This window comes from Vigna unguiculata, chromosome 6 (genome assembly GCF_004118075.2).
Source record: "Vigna unguiculata cultivar IT97K-499-35 chromosome 6, ASM411807v1, whole genome shotgun sequence".
In the NCBI taxonomy this organism is placed as follows: Eukaryota; Viridiplantae; Streptophyta; class Magnoliopsida; order Fabales; family Fabaceae; genus Vigna; species Vigna unguiculata.
The window spans coordinates 28,664,979-28,685,237 of NC_040284.1; the positions used below are offsets into that span (position 1 = coordinate 28,664,979).

The window sequence follows — 20,259 nt, forward strand, 5'->3', positions numbered from 1 at the left end:
TTAAATACTGATGATTTATTTTAAAGAAATAATAATATTTTCTGTAATAAACACGCCGGTTAGCATTCATTACAAATAGCCAAAAATATAAGAAACTGTCATTAATTAAATATGTGATCAAATTATAATATATAAGTAGACACAAACTTTATCTTATAAACATTAATTATATATACAATTAAGTTATAGTATATATAATTATGCTCGATCTCATCTTATAAGTCAGTTTTATATAGTTGAATTAAACATAGTTGATTTCTAAGACAGTGTAAAAGTTTATCTTATCAAAGATTGATAAATTTATCTTGTCATCATATATATATATATATATATAAAAGTATGTTGTACATGACATCAATTGTTTTGTACAAATTCAAAGTGTATCATAAAATCAAAATCAAATGTAACATTTATATTGCATCTTAAGTAAAAAGAGTTATGTCCTAATTAATAATTATAATTTTTGACATGGTAATTATTATTAAGTGATATAATAAATGGTATTAAAAATAAGATTACCAAATTCATTATTAGTGGGATAATTGTTGAACAAGTTTTCCTCTTTATTTTTATCTTTTAAATTTTTCTCACAAGAATTAAGAAATATAATAAATATTTTAATTATAACACAATAATTGTATGTAGTTTCACTGCAATAAACTATAAGATAATGCCTAAATAACAACTAAATTTAGATATAAAAAATAATTAGCGACAATAATAACAATTTTAGATTCTAATTTATAAATTAAAAATTATTGATTTCTAAAATAGTTTTTATTATGAATAAAAATTTATAATTGGATTGTGAATAGGTATCTAAATTGGTCTCTAATCTTAATTACCAAGGTTTTGGCTAACAAAAATATTAGTACAAAACACATGACATTAAAGTAAAGATGTGTCAAACGGTGTACACAACTCAAATGTTAATATTAACCGCCTTAGACACGTAAAAAACGTTTAATGTAATTAGATTAAAAAGACGATATTCAATCATTTCTAAAGTTTGGGTAACAAAATATATCAAAGTTTTGGACAGAAACAACTTTTAATTTTTGGTCAAAGTGTACAAACTAAAAACATATTTAACCACACACACACACACACACACATATATATATATATATATATATATATATTAAAACTTATTTCAAACAATTTTAATTTTAATTTAATTCTTGTGAGAAAAAAATTAGTCCAGATTCTCTACTGGTTTTTTTGGTATTGTCCTCTGTTGGGCATTAAAATTACATTGTACTGGTATTTTAAATATCTTTTTAATATATTTTAAAACGTTAAAATTAATGATAATGATAATTAGTGTATTATGAAAGCACAATAGAGAAACAACACACAAAAAAATCAGCAGAGAATCAAAATTCAAAATTTAAGTGAAGATGAAAAAATTAAAAATAATTAATGAAAGTAATAAAGTTTTGCTTTAATGATATATTAATATTTGTTCTAACATTTATCACTAATAATAGTATATAATAAATTATATTTAATGAAATTAAAATAAAACTATTAGTTGTTGAAGTTCTCGTATTTATTATACATTTATATAATTTGGTCATTTATATATATATATATATATATATATATATATATATATATATATATATATATATATATAAATGACCAAATGATTAAATAAAATATATAAGTGATACTAATAAATTTGAAATTTGGTTTGAGAAAATTTAGATTTAAATTTCATACTTGAATAAAAAAAAGAAATCAAAGGAAAGAAGAAGAAAAGTAAAAAAGATGAACAAGAAAAGTTAAAGGAAAAAAAAATAACAAAAGAATGCAAGTGTATTTACGATGTCATAGTTCAAAATAATATTCATTACTAAAGAATCAAATATTTTATGTATTTTATTCTATAATTTTTTCGTAAAAAATATTTAAAAATTTTGTTATAAAAATAATTTGTAGAACATTATTATCATTTTTTTTTAAATAGTACGTACAAAACATTATTTACAAAAAAAAATTGTAATAAATACTTGTAATTTTTATAATTTTGTAAAAAAACAATTACTTATGAAAGAATTACTTGTCAATTAAAATTTTTAGAAAAAATTAAAAGAAAAATATTTTCTTACAAATGTTATAACAAAATTTTAAGAAAAATTTTATGAAATATGAAAAAATCTAATAATATTCAAAATTTAAAACTTTTAGAAAAATTAAAAGAAAAATATTTTCTTACAAATGTTATAACAAAATTATAAGACAAATTTTATGAAATATGAAAAAATCTAATAATATTCAAAATTTAAATTTGTAAGGAACAAAAACATAAAAGATACAAAAAGTAAAGGAAGTAGTAAAACATTCATAGTTTATTTTAATGATACAATAACATTTTTTATCAACTAACAAAGTTTACTAATAACACTATACAAGAAAATTATTAAATAATAATTAAATTAAACATCATTTTATAAATTATTAAAAAAAATTATATCTAAAATATTATTTATTATTAATAAAAAATTATAATTAATGTGTAAATTAGAGTCTAAATTGATCTTCACTAATAACTACCAAAACTGGAGTTACTTAATTAGTATTATTGATTATGAGTTAGTGTCTAATTTAAAAATAGCGACTAATTTAAAATAATTAATATTAAATAATTAAAACATTGATAACTAGTATTAGAAATTAATTTAAACTTTAATTACAAAATTAATTATATTGTTTATTTACAGTATAAATTATTTATTGTACTAATAATTTTTAGTTAATGGAATAGTGTCTAACTTAATAAATATAATAAATAATTATTTTAATTATTAAATTTTATTGTTATTTAATAGTTTGATAAAAGTATAATAAATTATATTTAATGAACTTTGGAAAAACAAAACTGTTACTTGTTGTTGAAGGTCCACATTAATTATATATAAAAAATTATAATATATAAAATATAATATACCTCAATTTTATTGTGAAGAGATTTAGATTTCAATTTCAAATTTGAGAAAAAAAAAATAGTAGAAAGAAAGAAAAGAAAATAACATTTTTAGAAAATAGCAATGGAATTAATAAATTATTGATATTTGACTCTAATGATACAATAATAGTTTTTCCACCAAACGTAACATTAATTGTTAATAATAAAAGTATAATAAATTCTATTTAATGAAATTAAAGAAAAACAATTATTATTGAAGTTTGGATCAACGAGTCAGTTTCTTTGACGAGTTATAGATAGAGATAACGTTTGGACTTAAATATATGTAAGCATACAATGTTTATAGTTTTTTATGTTTTTTCGTGAAGGAAAAGAAATCATTGTACTAACAAGTTAACTAATTAAGTTTTGATTCATAGAGAATAATATAAGTGATTTAATGTTTTAGCTCCATGTATTTATTTAGAGATTTTTTTCTATAATAAGTATAGTTTGCCCATGTTTCCTAATGTGTAATTTTTTTTCATGAAGTGTAATTTTTATCTTAGGTTTAGTGTGGTACTCTTGTGCGTTGTATTCTTTGATTTTATTTTTTCTTTTTAATAAATTTTCATGTGATTACAAATAATTGATGAGCTTAGATGTAAAGTTCATATTGGTGCCTAACATGAACTTTATATATATATATATATATATATATATATATATATATATATATATATATATATATATATATATATGTGTGTGTGTGTGTGTGTGTGTGTGTGTGTGTGTATAATTAATTAAGGGTATGATAAAATGAAAAATATTTTAGAGATCTAAGAAAAATTTTCAAATATCAATATAGTCAATAGTTGAGAAATAAAGAAAATTATTTTAAGGAAACAAAATAATTATTCAAATGAAACAAAAATTAATGATAATAGAGTAAGGAAGATAATTTTTTATAAGGTTAAATATGTTTTTGGTCCCTTAACTTTTAGTGAATTTTTGAATTAGTCTATTTCAAAACTTTGGACCAATTTAGTTATTCATCTTTCGAAATACATGGATTTAGTCTTTTTAATCAAATTTGGTTACATTTATTTGATGTTTAGTACGCATTTCAGGATTGTATTTGAGTTGTTTATACTATTTGACACATTTTTGCTTTAATGTTAAGTCAAATACTATTATGAAACACGTTTTGGCCCGACCCGTCTATGGTCCGTAAAAAATGGGTCGGGCCAGGTTGACCTGTTAAACATAAACGGATTAATAATCACAACCTATCCCATATAGGACGGGCTAACGGGGCGGACCGAGCTGGTCCGTCCATTTTTTTTTTCTTTTTTTTTTAAATTTGTTTTCATTTTTTTAAAATTTTGTAATTTTTAAAATTTGTTTATATATACATATAAATTATTATTAAAGGCATATTTAATCAAATAAAATATTTTTTAAACTTTTAATTGATTAGTTAATGTTTTTAATTAGATAGATTAAAATAATTATTAAAAATTTACATATTAAATTATTTGATTATAACTAATAATTAAAACTTAATTTGTAGGTTTTAGTGATTTAAATTGTAATACTATGATATATTTGCACATTTAAAAAATATATATAAAAAATTAATTTTTTTAGTTAATTTTATTTTATTTTATTTTTTTAAAACGGACCAACGGATCAGGACGGGTTGGCCCGTACTTTGGCCCGTCAAATTGATGGACTGCATGGGACAGGCTAGAACAGACTGACGGATTAACATTTTCAACCCAACCCGTCCCTTTTAACACTAACTGATGGACCGACCCGTTGAATCTGGCCCATTTTGCCACTCCTACAAAGTATCCATAATTGTTTTAGTCTCAATTACACTGATAACTTCAAATCAAATGTTTAGAGGGTATCCCTTATTAGAATCATTTTTATACACGATTTTGTATGTCCCTTCTAACTATTAAATTTATTTGGAAAGTTAAATTGTTTATTATGAAAAATATTAAATTATTACTTCCAATTGATTAAAATATATTATTTTCAATCGCAATCTCCTCGATTTAGAAAGTTATGTATACATATCATTTTAACGGTAATATTATACAAAACTATTTTTTATAAACTGTCAATATTGTAAACACCCAACTTTATTTTTTTATTAATTTAATATATAATATCAATAACTTAAATTAGTAATTTTTTTTGCTATCGATATCAATTCTAAAAACTTCCATTGTATATTTTTACTAAAACTTTTGTTAAATTTAAAAGAAAAAAAAAAATCTAATTTAGTTGAAAGTAAATATTTTTTAAATTAAATGAAAAAAAATATGTGCTACCACATTTACTCAATTTTTTTGTTAAGGTACTCTTCGCTAAAAGATAAATTTAAAATTTTTAAGTCACTCTTTAAGTTAGTTATTAAGATAAAACAAAGTGTAAGGTGAATTTGATTTTTAACTAGTGAACTTGCATATAATATAACTGTTCAATAGAGGTACAATTAATCTTATAGAAGCGGTTTCGATCCTAGAAAGGTAGAATTATATTATTATATTAATACTTTAATTTTCTTTATTAATAATATATTATACATACTATAAAAAAAAAGTTAAAATTTGTTGAAGGGGTCTTCTTTTTTAAAAAAAAAAAAATAGTTGTTTATCATAAATTTTAATAAATTCATCTCATTCTTATTCTCAATCTTCTTCCTTTTTTATGAAATTGACATCCTTCATTTCTTTCTTTTAAATATCTAAATCTATAGAAGTAATTAGTGTAAAGAATTCTACCATACAAAGTCAATCAACTTCATATTAGGATAGGTTCAAATTTTTCTCCTCTACCTGATAGAGAACCTCTAATTTTTTGTGTGCATGCAGTTTTCTCTAGTTGTATGTGATTCTTCTATTTTCTAGATATATTTTCATTTAGTCATGGTTCTTAAATCATTATTCAATCGTTCTGGGTTGTAAATATAGGATCGTGATAACCAGAGACATTGTGCAAGGAAAGAACGGTGATAAGAGTCTTACTTAAGATAAGAGGAGCTGATCATTTAAACTACTTTAAAATGATAATTGATAATTGTAAATGATTTGGTTAAGTTTGATTTAGTGAAATTGTGAGAAATTATGAAATATTTATTTTCGATTATTCTTTTAAATGCATTAGCTTTTCTTGTGTTGTTGTTTTTTTTTGTTGCAATGATATTATATTAATATGTGTGTAGGAGTAGGAACAGATGTGGTCAGTAGCTCAACGAGCTGAAGTAGTCAATCAGTGATGCTTAGGATAGTGATGGTTTAGAAGATGATGTCTTTATCTTTCTTTTAAAAGATTGCATGAAACCTATTTCTCATATTTTGAAATCCTGTGAGATATTTAGATGTTTAAGAAATATCATTTTAAAAAATGTTAAGAGATTGTAATAGGCTGTCAAACTTATTCTATCCTTTCAACTCACTCTATATAAATATGTATTATATTCTAAATATTTGTGTTATTAAATAATAACTTAAAGTTGTTGAGTTTGAAATTTTGAGTGCTACATTATAGGAGTTTTTCTTAGTGTTTGATATGCCAAAAAAAATAGGTGACAATATGCTAAATAACATTAATCTACATGTTAACCTTAATTTCCAAAATATTTCATGACCAAAGGATAAGAATGACTTTGAAATTAGATTAAATTTGATTATAAGAAAGCGAGTAAAAAACATACTCTTGTTATTTTGAAAAGGTCAATTAATACTCAGTTCCAGAAAAAACTGAGTTCTAAAGATAATCTCACAAAATAGTTAAATTAAACTAAACAATAATTTGATGTAAATTCATCAAAATAAATAGTGTAATATAAAATATCAGAAATCTAACAATAAATAACAAACAGATATACTTATATATGTAATTAAAAGGTATAAATAAGAAAATATTCTTACGTACACTAAATCCTGTATTCTGAATTAAAGAAGAGAAACAAAAGAAAATGTATAATAATTAGAAAATAATACCTAAATTAGAAAAGATTAAAAGTGAAATTTAGTAAATAGTTTAAGGAAAAAAGAAAAAAAAAGTTAAAAGCTAACATTTTAAAAAATGTTTTTAAAAGAATATTACAATCTCATATATTAAAAATTGTTTACTAAAGATTGCATATAAGGTTAAAGAAATCCTTAATTAGTAAATATAGTTAAAAATGAGTTGAAATGATTCCGAGAAACCTCAAGAATTAAAAGGACACCAACTGAGTTTTTTCTATTTTTCTCATTCTCATACAAATACTACTTTGTATAAAAAAAAAAAGAGTTTATATTTTCTTGATTTTTAATACAAAAAAAAAAAGAAGAAGTTGAGGTTGTTACTTCAATAAAAATAACAGTAATATCACAACACCTGATTAAGTAATAATATTTGAATAATATCATTAAATATTTAAACACACATGTAAGAGATTATATATAAAAACTACAATATTTAATAAGGAAAAATACACACTGAGTCTATATATTCTTAAATAAGTAAAACGAAAGATAAAATTGTCCAATTAAATTTTAAAAAAAAGTGAGATATATCTCCATTGTGATAAATAAAGAGAGCATATTATAACCCTAACTATCTCCAAATCTTTTATGTCAACTGTTCATGCATAGAGCCAGCAGTATCTCATTCATCTATCGGTATATCTATCTATATTTTAACACCAAAATAATTTTTATGTCTATTTTACACCGAACTTTACTACTTTTTATTAGCCCCTTTTTTATAAATATAACATTTCATTTTTTTCAAAACCATGTTAGAAATCTATGTCGCTCTAAATTCCGAATAAAAATAAGAGAATAAAATATCATATAAGGATGAAAACTCATAATTTTAAAATGGATAATGATAGTATGATACTCATATTTTGACTCTCATCTTTTATTTTTTTTTTTCTTTACGTGACTTAGTGTGGATCATTGATTAATATACTACTATCTTTTTTTTCTTTAAAAAATCAATGATCCACTTTAAATCACATCAAAAAATAAAGATTAAGAGTCAAGAAATAAAAATCAAAGTATAATTTTCCGTTTAAAATTAAAATGAAAATAACGTCAATCCTTTTGTCTAACTAGACGTAGATCTCATCGACGGTCTTCTGAGTAAACCTCTCCCCTCCTTATACCTAACATTTTACTACCATAGGATTGACATTTTACTATCATTGTTCCCTCTATATACATCTATATATCTATATATATAATCAATGCTCCTACGTCGTTTACATGCACAGAATCTGGAATAGAAATAACTAAGCATCAAGTTGCCACCGAAAAGAGTTTGATACGTTTTATTTAATTGAAATCAAAAGTACTGATAGAAATTGAACTGGAAAGGGAAAGAGAAAGGTTCATTTAAAGTCGAAGATACAGACCATAAAATTATCCTTAATGAGCACTGTCTTCACTTGGTAGCTTTTATTTGTTCAATGATCCTCGGTATTGGAAGGGTGTTGTTGATCTGGGATGGGATTGAAGTTGGAATTGGGTGGATTTGCAGCGGATGAAGAAGAAGCATTCCCAGGAGCAGCATATGGTGGTGGTGGAAATGACAGATAAGGGTAAGGAGTATTCTGATTTGGCGTTGGAAGCACTTGATGAGGTCCCGCCATGGCTGGGACTGTGTCATCCCCAGGAAGAACATCAACAAGAAAATCAAACATCTCATTAATTGAGATTGCAGATGCAACATCAGTCTGCTGAATTATCTTCCTCCTATCATCCTCCACGTGAGCCCAAGACCTCATTGTCAGCTCCATTATGAACAGTTCACAGGCCTTCCCTAACAGCATAGTAGCCTCACTTGATACCATCTTCACATCATCATCAAACTTCATGATCTTCTTAATCCTCGTCAGAGGCAATTGACTCTTCAAATCAGGGTTCTCCGAAATTTCCTTCATCTGTCTTTCCCAGAACGTTTTTACCCGTTGCTGCAACTCTTCTCGCTTCTTCTCCTGTATACCTTGCCCATCATTGCGATACCCTCCACCATAGGCTGAAGCCACAGGCACACCAACGGTCTGAGTTGGAGGGTTGGATGCATGATACTGGTTCATGCCTTCACCTTCTTGTGCTGCACCTGGAACAATTCCTTTTCCTGCTTGTCCACGCTGGTTTTTCTCCATCTTAACTGCTGTTATTCAATTCATAGGATAAGCAATAGGATTCATGAAAAATGGACATCGTCTATGCCCTAACAAAAACCAGTGTCATCTCAAATGAAAAATTGATCCAATTCACACTTGGTTCAGAAATTGACCACATTTCTCATATAGCTCTTTCAATCAAGAAGATTCCTCAGGTTTTAAGTGTGAAAAAGAATCATTAAGGTAAAATTTGTAAGAAAAATCAAATCTGTACAATAATAGAACTTTGGACATCTTGTTTGCGTAGTATAGCCAATCTTAGACACCAAACCCATAGTGCTACACACAATTAGAATCACAGTAAAAATTGATACTTGACATTAAAAATTAAAGCTTTTTCCGACAACTAGCAATGACTAAGAACAACAATATATATTATAGTAGAAAACATAGAAGGACAAAGACACGGAGAAGAAGATATGTATACCTCGAATTTGTTTTGATCGGAGTGAAATTTCAGTTCCCAAACAATGAGAGCAAATTTTAAGACAAAAGAAGGTGATAATGAAAGTCAAAGAAAGAACTGCAAATAGTTATGCTACAATTTTATGACAAAGTGTCTCGCACTGGCATTTATTACCTGTAAAATAAATTGTTTAATTTAACTATAAAAATATTTTTTAAAACAAAATACAACTTTTCTGAAAAAAAAAGAAGAAAAAACTATATACTCTTCAATAGACAGTAGAGCACCAAGTGTTATCTAAAAAAGCCCCACTAAGCTGTTTCAAAATTCTTCGTACAAATGACTAAAGAAAATTGAATAAAGATATCTATTATTTATTTTCTTTTATATATATATATATATATATATATATATATATATATATAGGAAATGAAAACTTTATTTAACTTACTAATTATCAATATATAGCGCTACTTTGTTTTAAAACTACAATATTCTTTGTATGACAAAAAGGTTCCTAGCAAAAGTAAATAAATTGTGTTTATAAGATTTTTTTAAAAATAAACTAGTTTTTCAAAATTTCCATGTTCCTATTCCTATATAAGTAATTAGATTTTTTCGAATATAACTGTTTATAAAAATTAGTTACAATTAAAAATATTATTTTAATGTACTAAATGAACTATTTAAATTAAAAGTAGTCGTTTATAAATTTTAAGAACTTTCTGTATAAGTAATTCTTTTCACTTTATAAACAACTTTCTTTATATTCAAAGCAACATATGAATATATATGTACGTGAAACATATATTAAAATGAAATTTTTATTCATAAAAGCATTTCAAAAGAGGGTTATTTAAACTCTTTTTTTCCTATTTTAAAATAACAATTTTACTTTTAAACAACTCTAATTAACATGCCAGTTAAGCATCCTTTACTCACATTTATTGTTTTATTTTATTAGTCATCAATTCAAATTAATAAAGTTTAATTTAGAACTAGAATTATTAAAATTTTGCGAACTTCAATAAAACAAACTACAATTCTGCGTTTTAAAATAAGAAATATTTTTGTCAAATATAATGTCAGGATGAGTAAATATTTTTCATTAAAACTGCTATTTATTAATGTTATCCACATTTATTAATTATCGGTTACAAAATGCAAAAGTCTCATCAATTAAGCTAAAAATATTCAAAAGGCAAAGTTTTTTTTTCTTCTTTAGTTTGTCAACCAGACAACTCAGAACCTTTGAAACATGTCTTTGAAAGCAAAACTGACCAATACAATTATAGATAGAAACATAAATATGTTGTATGAAATTAGATTGAATCTTATCACCAAATAACAATTAGAAAACACGGAGGGGATAGTATAAACATGATTAGAACCTACAAATCCTTGCACAGCCCTGTTAATATATATATATATATATATATATATATATATATATATATATATATATATATATATATATATATATATATATATATATATATATATATATATATATATGGTGGATATACATTTACCAGCTATCAGTTTCAAAATACAAAGGCCTCTTTGAATGTTTTGAAAAAAAGCAATGTTTTGAATCTTGTCATTGAAAAAAAAAATAATTCACCAGTAAAACCAACTAATATATGTGATACATAAACACAGCTATAAAACACATAAAAAGAATATGAGAATGGATTTAGTGATTTTTTTTCGAATAAAAAAACACTAATTTCTCTTAATTTTCATGTATTGAAGGATCAACTTCATCTTTTAAAAAATATAAAAAAAAAATCAATTAATAATTGAGAAAAGTTACGTAAAAATCACCGAATCCGTCCCTATCATATACTCAAGTAAATAAAATGTTTCTAACATTGAATTACATAAAATAAATTATTTTTATTACCATTCAAAATCTTAGGCAATTGAGATTAAAAATTAAATCTTTCTCGCAAGAAAAGTTAGCAATAATTAAATAGACACCAAGTATATATGTAATGGTATAAGGTGGCATGCAACCTGGAAAATAAGCAATTCCAAAATGAAATACACAAACACGAATGTATGAGCATTTGATCATCGATGACAAAGAAGAAAATCAGAGAGAAGAGAAAAAGAGATATACCTCAACTTTGTCTTGATTAACACTTGAGATTTCAGTTCCAAACCAAAGACAAAAAAATGAAGAGATAAATAAGGTAGTAATAAAAGTCAAAGGAAGAGGTCAGTTTCGATGGTCCAATAACTTCTTTATTTAATGATGAACGTGTCCTCGTTCTAGCATTATTAATTAATATTAAATATTACTATTAAGATTAAATATGTTTTTAGTTCTTAAAATTTAATTTAAAATTAACTTTGTTTTGATTAACAATTGAGATTTTAATTCCAAACCAAAGATAAAAAAATGAAGAGATAAATAAGATGGTAATAAAAGTCAAAGGAAGAAGTCAGTTTCGATACTCCAATAAATTTAAAGTTTAAGTACTAAAAATATTATTAACCCTTATTATTAATATGAAATGCGTTTATCGGTTACAAAATGAATTAAATTACAATAGAACAAATGATGACTAGCATGCATCCCATATGATCTGTATCGAGCGAGGAGCACACTTCTGTTTTTACAACTGTTTGTAGATGATTTCATGAGGAAGTCAAACATTTTGATGTTTTTAAAAGTCATATAATTTCATTAAAATTATTGAATTAATCAAGTTATAATTTAATCATTTGTATCTGTTTAGATATCAATCCATTTGCTCTTGTATCATCAACCTTATGGGTTTCTCTATAATTTATTTGATTAATTTTTCTTCATTCAATTTATTCAGAACGATGAAGTCTATCTATATAATTACTGAATATATAAACTTACCTATGCTTTTCACTCCGCTCAACAATTAACACTTTTTTCTTTAATTTTATGTAAACATAGAGATTAATTAACCATCTGTTTGGTGGATCCAATAGAATCAATAAATTATTATACACTAATTTAATTAGTGAATTTTTTTCAGGCTTTAACAAGCAATTTTTTAGGGCATTCCATTCACTTCACCGGTTTCATATGTCCAGAGCTCACAAATTCCAATGCCTTTACAAACTTCCAGATCGCAAGAAATGTTAAAAAATTAAATGTGAATTTGAGTTTCATATCAAATTAAAATGATAAAGTTGAACAATAGATATATAAAAATAAATGGTGTGTTAGTAGAAGAAATGGTTTGTCACTTCATGTGGCACCAAGTGTTACATGCATAAATCTAATCAATATTATGAGCTCTTTCAAAATTCTTTGCCTAAATGACAAGATATTTGAACAAAGATTATGTAACCATTTTTCATAATATTTATGTCTTTTTTCCTATATTGTATTACATACCTTAAATCATAAAAATATATCGCTCATTTTTAACAGAAATGATTATTTTTTGTTTAGCATAATATTAATTTATAATAAAAACCAAAGATGACCGACATGCATCTCATGTTATCCGCAGTTAATATCGTGCATATGTACTTCCAATTTTGCAACAAACTCTTCTAGATGAGTTCATAAATGAAGCAAAGCATGTTGACATTTTGCAAGCCATAAATTCTAAAATCATTGAATTAATAATCAAATTAATTCTCCTTATATTTCATAGAATTCCACAAAATTCACAGCAAAAACAGAAAATCAACAAAATAAAAAGTCAAATATCTAATCATAATGACTCACTCATGACCTCTTTATCTTTCACTCTCCATTTTTTTTTTTCATTTCTTTGTCTAAATTGATGATCTTTCTCTTCTTTCACCACTGTCACTTGACAATTTAAAAAAATATATATATCTTTTGTATATATAGAAAAGTTTAATATAAATAGGTGATAATCAATGTTTCTCAAAACATCAACTTATTAAATAGCTCAAAACCACGATATGCATAATCGTTGAAATAAATCATATTTCAAGATGATTCACTGATAAATCCGAATCAAACTCATGATTACAAGCTTAAAGTTTAGTTCTATCCCATCAAACAAGTATTGATCAATAACCAAGAATGGAAAAACATAACTCTGACAAAGAAACATTCATCTGACATTTATGGTAAGCGTAAAATAGGTATAGAAAAAGTAAACTTTTTGTAGATGTAAAAAAAAAGTAGTAAAGGATTAAAATATTACTGTCCCAAATGAAAATACTTGGGTTGGATTGGAACCTCCAATATAAGAAGGCAATTTTCAGAGTTATCCATATCAAATCTGAAAAAATATATATATAGTTCCACACATTTATATTTAATCCACACCAAAACTACAAAATCCAATGTAAAATACCCCTCATGAGTTTGTCTTTCGGGTGTTTTTATTCTGCATGACATGTTTTCCATGTCAACTTTTATTAAGAAAAGACCATTGTTTTCACCAAATACCTTTTATTTTGTTCAATCATCTGAACTAGGAGGAGGGTTTTGCTGATGAAGAGTTGTAGGAGCAACATAGGGTGGTGGTGGGCCTGCAACATGTTGAGGAGGTGGCATATAAGGAACATTCTGGGTTGGTGTTGGAGCATTGCCTGCAACCAATGGATCCATCACTGTGTTTTTGTGATTCCCAGGAAGGGGAGCAATATCATCAAGAAAATCAAACACATCAGTCTTTGCGATTGCAGATGCAATGTCACACTTCTTGATTGTCCTCCTATTGTTGTCCTCGGCGTTAGCCCAAGCCTTCATTGTGAGCTCCATTATGAACAGTTCACAGGCCTTGGAGAACACCACAGGAGTCTCCGCTGCAACCAACTTCACATCTGGATCAGTCTTCATGATCTTCTTAATCCTCGACAGAGGCACACTGTGTTGACTCCTTATATCAGTGCTCTCCTCAATTTCCTTCCGTTGTTGTGCCCAAAAGCTCTTCACTTTTTCCTCCATCTGATCCTGCTGTTGCTGGTGTCGGTAATTGCATCGGAGACCATAGGATGAAGGAACAGAAGAACCAACGGTCTGAATAGGAGGATTGTTAGGGTTGGACTGATTTTGGTTCTTGTTATGTGCTTCTTGTGCAGGAGCAGAACCGATTCCTTTTCCTGGCTGACCATGCTGGTTTTGCTCCATGCTAGCTGCTGCAATTGAATTCAAATTAATCTCTCAACAGTCACAGAGCAACAAAATTCAAGAAAAGATTATCACCATATATGCCCTAAGAAAAAGCGTTAAGTGATCTCATATAAACATTGACGTTGGTCGGAGTCAATTGATTCATATACAGCATGTGTCTAATACAGATCTTTGAACCAACATGCTGTGAGAAAAAAAACTTCGCAGATATAGTGCAAAATCATGCATCATATATTTGCCAATTCAGACATTACATTGCCCTTTTTGAGGTTACGTAAATGTCAAATGTGTCAAACCTTTGAATCATGTAAGAAGGATTATTTTCAGTACCCTTATGATCAGAATTATAGACAATACTGATATTTTAACAGACAATAATGTGGGGAATCCAAGTGGATGTAATGAGTAAACACAGATGAATTTGTTTATCAAATGGATAGTAATAATAATGATGCACATTTTACCATCTTGTTCACTAAACAAACATAGCATATACAGTAAGAAAAACATATATGTAATAAAAAAATTGTCATTTGTGGAGGTCAGCTATGATACAGAACTAGAGCATGTCTCAGCTCAATAAAAATCAAGAAGACTCCCCAAATTAAGTGTAAAAAAGATAAAATGGGAAGAATAATATTATTCTACGCATTATGTTTGCTAGTATATACATGATTAGATCTCACAAACTCATTGCATAACCCTTTTAAACCGAATTAACAAAACAAATGAGTTGAACTTTAACCCCGGAAAACTAAGATTAAAAATTAAAGCTTTTTTTTCCAACTTCTAGCATTAATTTAAAAAGCAATAATCAAATTTATACATAATGAGGGGTGCATATATATGCAACATTTACAACCCTAGAGCAACAAATCACCACCTATTAAAAGTCATGAGCATTAGCAATACCTTTCAAATTTGTTATTGGAAGAATTAACTTACAAAACTAATTATAACTATAACATGTGGGTAATGAAGTAAAATCGAATTTGAGGTAGCAAGAAAAAAAAAACAAAGAGAGGAAGAGAGAAGAAGGGTTATACCTCAACTTTATTTTGAACAGATTGAGATTTCAGTTCCAACCAAAGAGAGAAAGTCGAAAAGAAGATGGTAAAGAAAATCAAATAAAGAAGCACGAGTTTGTTTCAATGCTACAGTTTCATGTTTTTGTATGACAAACGTGCTCCTTATACTACCATTTATTACTTGCTCAGAGTGAACTAATTTTTTGTACTCTAATAAAGATAAACATTATTTCAAAATTATTTTTTCAATAGTAACGTTGCTCAGTGCGGATAAACACGTTTATTTAATATTAATTACAGGGTTGAATATGATTTTATTCTCTCAATTTTAATCTGAAATTGAAATTTGTTTTTATTTGAAACTTTAATACATTTTGTTTTCCAAATTTTAAAAAGTTTGTTTGAAGACCATAATATATCAAAGTTTCAGATGAGGACAAATTCTAATTTTAAGTTAAAGTTTCAGCTAAAAAGATACTTAACCCTTAATTATAATATACAAAATCCAAATAATGCTTTAACTTTCATAGAAAATTGTACATTAATGATGAACACAATTTGTCGATAATAGTAAAAATTCATTGATAAATAATATTTATCAACATACTATCAACAATCAAAATATTGTCGATAAAATAGTCATCGATAAATTTTATTAATGGATACAGAAATTCGTCAGTAATTACTAACGGCACAAGTTTGTCTATAAACATTTGTTCATAATTATCGACAAGTTATGATCGTCAATAATATTTGTCAGTAAAATATGTGATTGGATCTCCTTTTTTCATCTCTTTTTCTTCTCACCCATCTCCCCTTATATACACAAAACTTAAGTAGATTGGACAAGAAATTTGTTGCCCAAATTTCTAATGAATTTATCAACAAAACGAAGTGATAAGGAACTAACAGGCACATCCATCAATAAAAAGAACTACAATTTATTGATAGATGATGTTAAGGAGCTTCACCGTTGGTAATTATGATAATAAATTATTGATGAAAATATCTTCGATAATATTAATTGTAATTTACCGACATATCTTTTTAATGACTTTCAAAAAATGAATTTGTATTAAAAGAAATATTTGTATGAAAAATCTATTGATAAATTTGAATTTACAGAAATATTTGTTGTTGGCAGTAATATTTCATTAATAATTAAGGAAATTTGTATAGTATTTATAAACAAAGCATCGTGCAGAGTTATTGAAGAAAAACAAGAAAAAATACCTTATACATAAAACAAAATCCAATTTAATTATCAAATTGCAAAAATAAAAAACATAAAAGAATATATATATATATATATATATATATATATATATATATATATATAAACTTTGCTTTGAACAATTGAAATTTTCATTGCATATAGAGAAGTTTAAAAAAGTTTAAAAGGAAAAAAAAAAAAAAAGTAGTGATACAAGTTAATCAAAGAATAGTGTCAAATGTAAAATGTCTTGCGTGAGTGTGTGGGGGTAGGTGCTCATTTATTAGTTTTCAGTTACAAATTACAAAAGTCTCATTTAAACTGTCTTTTTGTCTTGTAACAAAACAGCTCAACATTTTTCAGTCTTCGGTTAAATTATTAAAAAAATGACTAATACAACTAATTGTTGATAAAAAAAAATTATGTTACAAATTGCATCAAAAATAATTAGCAAATAACAAGAAGAAAACACAAAGAGAGAAAAAAAATATATATAAACCGCTAATTTTGTCTATTCAAAAATTATTAAACACAAAGAGAGAGAAAAATATATATATATATATATATATATATATATATATATATATATATATATAAACCACTAATTTTGTCTATTAAAAAATTATTAAACCCCACACAAACCCATTTTTAAAAGTTTAAAATGTGAATCTGAATATTATATTTAGTAAAAATGAGAAAATAAAACAATATAAAATGAAAAAAAGATCCTCAAATTTATTGTTTTAATATTTTTAATTAAAAATAATATAACTATTTTCATATATCACCTTCAGAAAAAGTCAATACACATTCCATATCTACTTTAAACTCAAGCAAATGAAATAATATTAGAAGAATTGTTTTTACTTTTCACAATTAAAATCACTTATAAAACTTAGAATTTGAGATTAACGATTAAAGCTTTCTCTAGCACAAATTAGCAATAAAAATGACAATCTAAATCTATATGTGTGTGTTGGGGGCATTTCCATGAAACACACAACTGCACGAAAAGTTGCAATCACAAAACTAAAAGAAAAATTCAACGAACTATATACTTTATACGTAAACACAATCGAATTTTACTATATATGAGACATGGGAACCAGAAAAATATTAAGAGGTAAAGGGAGAAGATATACCTCAACTCTGAATACCACAGATTTGAGATTTCAGTTCCAAACAATAGAAAGAAAAGAAAATGAAGAGTATAAGAAAATTGCAATGAAAGTCAATTATGTAAATAATTGAGTTCTTTTTAATGCTGCAATAAATTTTTTATTTTCAAATATTTTTTTTAATGTTGCAATAAATTTTTAACGTTGAAAGAATTTATTAAGGTTACTGATTTAATCAAATGCTCCTTTAACCATTTATGATCTTATAAGTTGAATTTAAAGTGATTGCACTTGTACGAGCAATTGCTTTGTATCGTGTTTTTTTTTAGGATTTATCGGTTATGTAGAATAAGAAGGGAGGATAAGTATGTTGATTAACTTGTGTTTTTGGATGATAAAAGGTGATGTCGAATTATGATGGGGGATTCATTTCAAATGCAATATTTTCGTGCATGATGAGATTAGAAGGTAACACTTTAATTTACGAAATTATTCTTTTATATCTCAATTTCGTTACACATGATTTATTAATTTTTGCTTAGGGTTAAATATGTTTTTGGTTCCTTAATTTTTAATAAATTTTGGAATTAGTCCATTTTGAAACTTTGAACCAATTTAGCCTTTCATCTTTCGAAATATGTGGATTTATAGTCCTTCTAATCAATGTTAGGTTTAATTGATCTTTCGTACGTATTTCAGGATTGTATTTGAGTTGTTTATACTGTTTAACACATTTTTGCTTTAATGTTAAGTAAAAAACTATTATGAAACGTGCTTGAAATGTCAAATAAACTTAACAAATTTGATTAAAATGACTAAATTAATGTATTTCGAAAGATAAATGACTAAATTAATCCAAAGTTTCGAAATAGACTAATTCCAAAATTCACTGAAAGTTAAGAGACAAAAAACATATTTAACCATTTTTCTTATTATGAAAACAACACATTAAAAACTAATAACACAAATAAAAATATATTACGATTATAATAAAAATTTATTACTTTTAAAATGAATATTGAAAATAAAATAAAATTCATGTAAATAAATTCTTTCTCATCTTATATATTAAATTTATTTTCATACCAAATATATTATATTATTCATTTTTTTACAATTTCAATCATTTAATAAATTTTATAAAATAATTATAAATCATTTATATATCATTTTATATTATTTTTAACAATAATAACATTTTGATAGTCTAACTCTTTTATTTATTAAAAAAAATATATATGTCACATTCAGTCACAAACTTTCAATAACTTCATTCTAAAATTACCTCCAAATATCTTAAAAGAAACAACACCAACTTCATACTCTAATCCTTCTAATATTTTCCTCTCCTCTTTCTCCCTCAAATCATTCCTCCAAACAGAACACAACCATAAGTTTTTTTTTTTTTTTCATTCAACTCAAAATAATAAACTCTCTTTTATGTGAATTGATTCTCTCAAAATCTTAATTATTCTTTCCCTCTCACGGTACTTGACAATTTTAAAGTGTTTTTTTCTTTAACTTTATATTAAGGCAAAAACTAATAAAGGTATGTTTTGTTAAAGTAATGAGATCAATAAATTATCATATATTGTTTTAGTTATTGAAGTGATAAATTTACACTACTAAAAATATATAAACTAATAATTTATAATAATCATAATTAAACCTTTTTTTTTTATAAACCATCAAGACACATGTAATGCATGCATGTGATTACTTTTCTATAATAAAAAATAATAAAATTATTATTATTATTATTATTATTATTATTATAATTAATGAACATGTGTTACGTGTACATATTTTCTTGTATGATCACAGTAAAAAATAATAAATTTATAATAATATAAAATTAATAAACTATTTTTATAATTTGTTATAAAAAAATTATTCATTTTGTAAATATTTTTTTAATTAAAAATGATTAAGTTTAAAAAAAATTGTTAAACTGAAAAGAAACATTAAATTTAATAAAAAACAATTATATAAAAAGTAAAATTTGTAAAATAATGATTTTAATTTTAGAAAATACTTAATTATGTTTTAGATCCGGATAAAGTTTGAAACTTTTAGTTGAGTTCTTATTAAATTTTGTGGTTGATTCTTCAAAATTCTAAAACTTTTTAATTGAGTTTCTGATGTTAGATTTTGTTGTTACCCATATGACGTGGTAGTTATCTTACACCGTCACCTCGCTTAAATATTTGTGACGATGTAACCATATTTAAGTATAGTGATAATGCAAGATAACTGTCACGTCATATAGATAAC

At 25.2% G+C, this 20,259-nt stretch overlaps 2 protein-coding genes across 4 annotated transcripts; both read right to left on the reverse strand.

Annotated features, from left to right (window-relative positions):
- Positions 1-8,232: 8,232 nt before the first annotated feature.
- LOC114186565 (nuclear transcription factor Y subunit C-3-like) lies at positions 8,233-11,676 on the reverse strand. Of its 2 annotated transcripts, none has more exons than XM_028074508.1 (2): positions 11,642-11,676; positions 8,233-9,097 (listed from the first exon to the last, which is right to left on the reverse strand). In XM_028074508.1, exon 2 carries the CDS (start codon positions 9,087-9,089, stop codon positions 8,388-8,390), a length of 702 nt encoding a protein of 233 aa, XP_027930309.1. In that variant the 5' UTR covers positions 9,090-9,097; positions 11,642-11,676; the 3' UTR covers positions 8,233-8,387. The 2 variants fall into 2 exon arrangements, with proteins under 2 accessions (XP_027930309.1, XP_027930308.1); XM_028074507.1 differs by lacking the exon at positions 11,642-11,676 and adding an exon at positions 9,538-9,664.
- Positions 11,677-13,762: 2,086 nt separating this feature from the next.
- LOC114186567 (nuclear transcription factor Y subunit C-2-like) lies at positions 13,763-18,043 on the reverse strand. 2 transcript variants are annotated; one of them, XM_028074512.1, is made up of 2 exons: positions 18,010-18,043; positions 13,763-14,631 (listed from the first exon to the last, which is right to left on the reverse strand). In XM_028074512.1, exon 2 carries the CDS (start codon positions 14,621-14,623, stop codon positions 13,952-13,954), a length of 672 nt encoding a protein of 223 aa, XP_027930313.1. In that variant the 5' UTR covers positions 14,624-14,631; positions 18,010-18,043; the 3' UTR covers positions 13,763-13,951. The 2 variants fall into 2 exon arrangements, with proteins under 2 accessions (XP_027930313.1, XP_027930312.1); XM_028074511.1 differs by lacking the exon at positions 18,010-18,043 and adding an exon at positions 15,673-15,773.
- Between the last annotated feature and the right edge of the window lie 2,216 nt (positions 18,044-20,259).